Source organism: Coptis chinensis, chromosome 5 (assembly GCF_015680905.1).
Source record: "Coptis chinensis isolate HL-2020 chromosome 5, ASM1568090v1, whole genome shotgun sequence".
NCBI lineage: Eukaryota > Viridiplantae > Streptophyta > Magnoliopsida > Ranunculales > Ranunculaceae > Coptis > Coptis chinensis.
In genome coordinates this window covers 44,794,584-44,802,448 of record NC_141460.1, presented here as the reverse complement: position 1 = coordinate 44,802,448, position 7,865 = coordinate 44,794,584, and the positions used below count along the sequence as shown (strand labels likewise).

The 7,865-nt window shown below is 40.6% G+C and overlaps 1 protein-coding gene across 1 annotated transcript; it reads left to right on the top strand.

Annotated features, from left to right (window-relative positions):
- Window positions 1-3,491: 3,491 nt before the first annotated feature.
- On the top strand, window positions 3,492-4,190 carry LOC147497618 (uncharacterized). The gene has a single exon (XM_086562942.1). The coding sequence runs from the start codon at window positions 3,492-3,494 to the stop codon at window positions 4,188-4,190; it is 699 nt and encodes a 232-aa protein (XP_086419068.1).
- The last annotated feature ends 3,675 nt before the right edge of the window (window positions 4,191-7,865 follow it).

Sequence of the window (7,865 nt, the reverse complement as noted above, 5' to 3'; positions counted from 1 at the left end):
CTTGCCCAAGGCGCAATTCCAGAAGTGAAGGCACAAAGAGTATGGCTGAAAAAAGGGAAAAACGAAGAAATATAAAGTAAAGACTCGAGAGAGGGATCGGAAGGGAAAAACTCTAGAAAACTCTAGAGGATAAAGGGAAAAACTCGAAGGAGTTGATCTGAAGGGAAAAACTCTCGAAGTAGTTGATCACGAAAGGAAAAAATCTGAAGTAGCTAGGCAATATGACAATCGGCGTGCAAGAAGTGCATTCAGTTGATGAAGACAAAGAATGGCGAGAGTCCAAAGAGGAAACATAGATGCAAAATGAAAAACGGAAAAGAAGGAAAGGAAGGAGGATGCCATAGCGAATCAGGACAACAACAGTAATGACAAAGAAAGCAGGATGAAGAAAAGTAAAATGCGAAACCGAGGCCGATAAAAAAGAGGTTTTTGCCGATGCATGGAGACAATCGATTCAAACATCTGATCGTGAGGGATCGATTCAATGCAGCAGAGCAGCAGGGGAACATGCAATTTAACGCATGAGGGTCGGGCGTGGCGATAAAGAAGAGGCTATACTAAGCCTCTTAAAACCAACCCAACACTGTCAATGATAAATTACGCGTGTTGGAACATGAGGGGGTTCAATAAAGCTTTTAAAGCAAGTTGAAGTTAAAGACATGGTGAGGAAGTACGACATTAGTGTGATGGGATTGGTAGAAACGAGAGTAAAGAAGAAGAATTGAGATAGAATCGTACAGAAAACATTCAATCAGTGGAAGACGGAGGACAACTACAATGGTATCGATGGTGGTAATATATGGTGTTGCTGGGATCCGAGAACTTGTACAGCAAAGTTACTAAAGAAGGACACACGAAATATAATAATGGAGGTAACCACTATTTCAGGAGAGAGGAGGTGGTTATCTTAGTGGTGTATGCAAATGCAAGAGAGATGAGCACGAGGAGAGAACTATGGAGAAGCTTAGTGGATTTATCATGCCAAATTCGGCCATGGATGCTAATGGGTGATTTCAACTCCATCTTGAACTCTCATGAAAAGTGGGTGGTCCGGAAGTTAGACACCGTAACTTTGAAGATTTTATGGATTGTGTAAAACCAAGCCGGACTAGTAGATATTAAATTCAAAGGCAATTTGTATACTTGGAACAACAGCAAGTAGATCGGATCACCAGAAACCGGATCGAAAGTAATGGGAAATTCAGAGTGGATTGGGGCATATGAGGACCATGAAGTAGAGTTCTTGAATCTTTGGCTGTCTCGCACCATACACCCATGATTGTGAGATCACCGGTACAAAGGAATCAAAAAGAAAAGAGCATTTAAATTCTTTAATTTCTGGTATAGAGAGAAGGAGTTTATGAACATAGTGGCAGAAGCTTGGGGAAGTGAGGTGGTAGGGAATCTTATGTATATATTCATGAGGAAGTTAAAATTAACGAAAAGCAGCTTATATCTGAAAGGAAGTGGAGGAGTGGGAAGTAGTGGTGGACCGTAAGAGAAATAAAGCAAAGAGATGGATAGGGTGCAAACACAACTACAAAATCACCGCAAAAAGCGAGATTATTCCTCGAAGAAAAAGAAGTGATTACAGCACGTACACAAGCAACTACAACCGAGGAAGATATGTATAGACAGAAGTCCAGAGATCAAGTGATAGGGGGAGGTGATAATAATACAACTTATTTCTTTAAATGCATTGCAAGCAAGGAGAGTTACAAACAAGATCACATGTTTGTGACTCGGGGGTAATGTAATCTGATTACAATAAGATTGGTAATGAATGTGTGGAGTATTACAAATACCTTTCCAGTCCTAATATGATGGGGGCTGTGGATTTTACGATTTTTGAAGATATTGGGCCAAGGCAGCAGATAAGCTCACAGAACTATGAGGAGTTACAGAGAGATGTAACTAGAGATGAGATAATAGAAGCTCTATCAAACATTGGTGATGAAAATGCACCGGGAAGTGATGGTTTCTCTGCTTTTTTCTTCAAATGCACATGGAGGGTCATTGGTGATGACTTCATTAAGGCCATACAAAATTTTTTCTCCGCGAGTCAGATACTCAGTGAGGTAAATGCTACGTGTATTACAGTTATACCAAAAATACATGTACCTCTATCTTTATCAGATTATAAACCTATTGCTTGTTGTGGGGTTATATATAAGTGCATAACCAAGGTCATGACAAGAAGAATGAAGGAGGTAATGTCGCAGTTAGTGAACCTTAACCAATCAGCCTTTATTAGTGGAAGAAGTATCCAGGATAATATTCTTTTATCTCAAGAATTAGTGCATAATTATCACAAGAATGAATATCCACCAAGATGTGCGGTAAAGGTGGATTTAAGAAAGGCATATGATTCAGTGAGATGGGAATCAATTGAGTTTGCAATGAGAAGAGTTGGGATGCCAGACAGGTTTATTAAATGGGTGAAACTATGTGTGGAGACAGCCTCGTACTCTGTTATGATTAATGGGTCCTCGTGATGGCTACTTCAAGGAAGAAGAGGGATTAGACAGGTGACCCAATATCACCTTATCTTTTGTGCTTTGGTTATGGATTTATTTATGGAAATCATGAATCACGTTGTTAGAGAAGGTCAATGATCGCTTACATGCTAAGTGTCGCGGAGCCGCTTATTACTCATTTATCCTTTGCGCGTATTGATTTGATGGTGTTCATATGGGAGATAATAAAACAGCCGCTAAACTCAAGGAAAACCTCCAAATTTTCAGCAGAGTCTCGGGTTGGAAGTGAATGTTCAAAAAGCAATGTTTTCTTTGCGGAATGGATAATAGTGTAAGTATGTTTACCATAGAGCAAACAAACGTTGTTTCCGAGGGTGAGCTTCCAAGAAAGTACTTAGGGCTTCCGTTGATTACTTACAAGGCTGAAGTCCACAGTTGTTGTCCTTTAATTTCAAAGATCACAGAGCGTATTCAAAGCTGGAAGGGCAGATTACTCTCTTATGCGGGAAGATTACAGTTGGTAAAGGCAGTGTTGAATAACCTTAGTGTGTATTGGATGGTTGCACTCGCACTACCCCAAAAGACAGTTGATGACATCAATAAGATTTTTAGGAATTTCCTCGTGGACGGGGCGGACCGCAAACAATCTCATGCATTGATAGGATGGGATGATATCCATTACCCATATGAGGAAGGTGGGTTAGGAATTCAAGCATAGAGAAAGTTAATCAAGCCGCTACCATGAAACCACTATGGAAGCTCATTACAAAGACATAACCCGCTGGGTACAAGTGGTACGTAAGAACCTAGTCGAGGGAGAGATTTTTGGCATCTGAAAACACCAAATGATTGTTCGTCAAGTTGGAGGAATATACTCCGCAGCTAGAAAGGAAGCCGCAGCCTATAGTATTCCACCGATAGGCAATGGGTAGAGGAACGAGCTTACGAATTAACCATGGCATCCATTTGGGATATTAAGAGAGAAGTTTCCACAGGGGATCAATATGATTCGAAATGCAACAAGCGTGCTATAGTGTCAATTTCATAATAGATGGTACATGGGAGTTCACGAGTAATGTAAGGAATCATATAGGTGAGATTACTGCAGCAATAGAAAATGAAGTGGAGATTATGGGTGATGAGGATAATATAGTATGGTCTGCGTCCACAAATGGCGAGTATAGCATGAAGGATACTTATGAGAGTCTGAGAGGAGTGAGGCAAGAAGTTCAGTGGCATAAGCTGGTTTGGTATACAAATAAAATACCCAGACATTCCTTCATCAGCTGGATGGCGCTAAGTGGGGGACTGAAAATGTTGGAAAAAATGAGACAACAAAAGGTCGTAGACTTATATACTTGTATATTCTACTGGAGAGAAACTGAGATGGAGGAGCATTTATTTCATGATTGCTTTATACCACAGTCCTTATGGGAAATAGCTCTACAGAAAATGGGGTACAACAGAAGAATAGAACCTACATGGCAACAGGAAGTATCATGGGTTGAAGTTGTGTCGCAGGGGAAAGGAATTAAGAATGATGTGATGAGGCTAATGTGGAATGGGTTCAATTACTGGATTTGGAAAGCAAGGAACGATAGGATATTTGAAAACAAGGCGGTGAATGTTAAGCGGATGTCTCAACCGCTTATTGGTGATGTAAGAGCAAAGCTGAAGGCGAGAGAGATAAAAATGGAATATGGACCAGATTGAAAGGTTCACCGATAAGTGGAATGTGGGGGATAGTAATAAAGCAAAGGAAGATTCAATTTGTGCGGTGGTAGAAATCGAAGTGGGAATTTATGTTCTCAACACGGATGGCACACTTAAAGGTCAACTAGAGGGGATGGGCAAGCAGATTGATTAGAGATTATGAAGGGAATGTTTTAGCCGCTAGCCATGGTAGAGCAAGTAAGCCATCGATCGACCTCATTGAAATGGGAAGCAAGGAGCGGGGCTGAAAATGGCGCTAAGCAAAGGAACAACGACTTCAAGTACAGATCGACTCAATGACCGTAATAGCCTTCTTAAAGAAAGGGCCAAAGACACCGCGGCAGGCCAAAAAGATGGTACGGGCTATTTTGCCGAATGAAGGCCCAATTTGAACAAATTACCATTATCCACGCTTTGGAGTCAAATCGGTTAGAATTTGCTATTGCACTAATATTCCATCATGTAATTTTTAGAATTAGTACCAACATTGCTTATAGAGGGATGTAAAAAGAATTATATATGATGATGCTTTAGGTAAGCAATACTTGAGAGAGTGAGAATGTAACAAGCTTTTGACAATTTTTATTTCTAATAAAAGGGGTAGGGGACCTCTATAAAACCTCGCTTACCAACCCAAAAAAAAAAAAAAAAAGGTTAGGGGAGATATGTTCAAAGCCCATGGGTTATGGTGTTGATTGAGTGTTGTTCCCGTGCCAACAATTTAAACCATGCTCAATTCCCATGAAATAAATTTCTTTTACCGGTGAACACGCCAAATACTTATGTACATACTTGTTTGGTACTTTAGCGCCTAAATTCAGTTAACAAATTAAACTAATTAACTTCCCGAGTCGTAAATAATTGAAACTGAAAGTGTGAAAAAAGCTCCATCAAATTAAAAATAAAATAAAAATAGCATTGGTAGTTTTGGTACCAAGAAAAAGAAAATAAAAATAATGAAAAGAGTGTCTAGCTTGCTTACGAAGAGCCACCCACAAAGACCACAAAGAGTGTCTTGCTCACGAAGAGCCACCCACGAAGAGTGTCTTGCTCACAAAGAGCCACCCACAAAGAGCACGCCATGCCCACAAAGAGCTATCTTCATAGAAAATCATGCTCACAAAGAGCAATCACGCCCCACAAAGGGCCATGCATACGAAAGACATCAATCAACAATGCATGAGTCTCCACCATTTGTGGAGTACCTCCAACCAATGTTGGAACTCAACTCCATAGAGAACCTTCTACAACCCAAAGCCTTTTTGCCCGTAGGCAATGAAACAAATTCCCAAGTACAAAACTTGTTACGAGCCTCCACCATTTCATGCATATCCACCAACCAATCTATGCAATGACCATCTCTAACTACTTCGTGAAGTCGCTTTGGTTCTTCACCCTCGATATTCAAAGTCGTAGGCAACCGAGTCCGTTGACCATAATGCTTCACCGGGCTTATCATGCCCATATTTCATAACTTGTTTCACACTTCTCTTTGGCTATGATCTAGCCAAAGATTGCTGCTTCAAAGTTATTGTAGCTCTACTTCTTGTTGAATAGTTCTTTCACTAAGAACCTCACTCTCTTTAGCATCCTCGACGCTTCTATCTTAATCACTTGAGATTTTATAGAATCACCACTATTTCCAGCCTTCTCCCGCCCGCTAAAAATATAACAACCAAGTCTTATCAAAGGTAACCTCCTTGGCTGACCCGGGGAACTTGTGGTTCTCTAGACACCACAATTCAGATCCCTTTCCTCCCTTTGCATAACCCAAGAATATTGCTTTCTTTAGCTTTAGAATCGCTTTACTATCCTTCGATGGTAGTAAACACTAGATGCAAACACGCAAAGTACCATAATCACCGGTTTTCTCCCACACCTCATAAGGTGTCTTGCGCCTATCGCGAACTAGTGATCTATTATACAAGTAACACGCCATGGCCAATGCATCTGCCCAAAACTCTTTTGCCAAGATTGGCATTGAAATCAAACACCTAGCTTTCTCAACGCACGTGCGATTCATTCTCTCTTAACCCATTCTCACGCTGGGCGTGCCCCTCAATCGCTTAGTGTCCGGCAATTCCCTTCCACAAGCACAAAACTCTTAGGAAGGCCTATAGGTATACTCAAGCACCATTGTCGGGCCGTAGAAGTCTTCACCTTCCTATATGTCGCGATTCTCAACCCTTTGCCTTCCACTTTTAAATGTCTCAAAACTTCATCCTTAGATTTCAAGATATATACCCACACATAGCGGTATAATCATCGATGAAAGAGACATAATACCGGTTACCTCCCTTAAGCCACTCTCTAGGGTCACCAAACATCCGTGATGCACATAATCCGTGATGCTTCATCTTGTGCTTTAGGTAATACCGAACTTGACTCTCAGACCGCTTTGCCATAAACACAATGCTCGCAGAAATTTCATACTTGGTTTCTCCAAGTCTTTCAAGAACCTTCGCTGCACAACTCGCACAATCCCTTTTGGCTCATATGCCCAAGACGATATGCCACAATTTTGTGCACTTTTCGTATCATCACTACATCTACCCACCGCTACATCACCTATCATTGTACTACCCAACAAAATATACAAGTTTCCATGTCTTTGACCGCTTCATAATGACTAAAGAGCCACTAAGGATCTTTAGGAGTCCACCATTTCCCACAAACTTGTGGCCTTTGGAATCCAAGGTACCAAGAGAAATGAGGTTCTTCTTTAACTCGAACATGCCTCACATCGGTTAAAAATCCTCACTACACCATCATGCATCCCTCGACCGTGATAATTTCAATTCCTACCATCTTACAAGCAACATCATTACTTATCAAAACGGAACCTCCACTCAAGTTCTCATAAGTAGCAAACCACTTCCTATTTGGACACATGTGGTAGGAACACTTGGAATCAAGAATCCAAATATCGATCATGTGGTCGCCTTGTGTGTGTATTAATCCGAAAGACTTACATCAGCCCCATCGAAGCCAAAAGCAAGACTTGCTTCACTAACATCCTCATTCTCAAACTTACCACTCATCTTGTTATTCTTTTTCAGGCCCTAATCACATAGATAATTCCCCTTTTTCTTGCAATTGTAGCACCGTACATATTTTAAAGGCTTCTTCGAACTACCCTTCCACTTGCTTCGAAGTCATCTCATTCGACATCACCATCGCCATCTTTTCTTTTGGTTATTTATCAATCAAAGATTTATTCTACTCTCAACCAATTGAGATATAGGGGAGTAGATAGAGTTCGCTCCACTCCTAGTTCCCTAGCATGGATTGTTTTCTAAGTCTAACTAGTCACTCTTAAGTCAATGAGAGCTTTACTTAAATATTATACTACGATACTTAATTAAGATGATTACTAGAAATTAACTACAAATGCTATGGAAATACTATTGTTGACTCTAGATAAAGAATTGTAGGGAATTGAATCCACCTCGAATCCAACTTAACAACCTAGCTGAGATTTTGTATCTCAATTCTCACGCTTTCACGGCAAGAATTTGAGTTCTAATCCCTAGTGTTCATGGCATTACTACCAATACTAACTAGCATGTGAGGTCAGCCCACCCATTCTCATGGCTAAACACGACCTTCTAGAGTGGAATAGATGCTACAACGCTTCTATACTAAACAACTAAGTTTTCATCAAGGCTTCATCAA

What these genes read in the sequence shown, in the direction of transcription:
- LOC147497618 (XM_086562942.1), top strand. Translation starts at nt 3,492, where the DNA reads ATGCAACAAGCGTGCTATAGTGTCAATTTCATAATAGATGGTACATGG.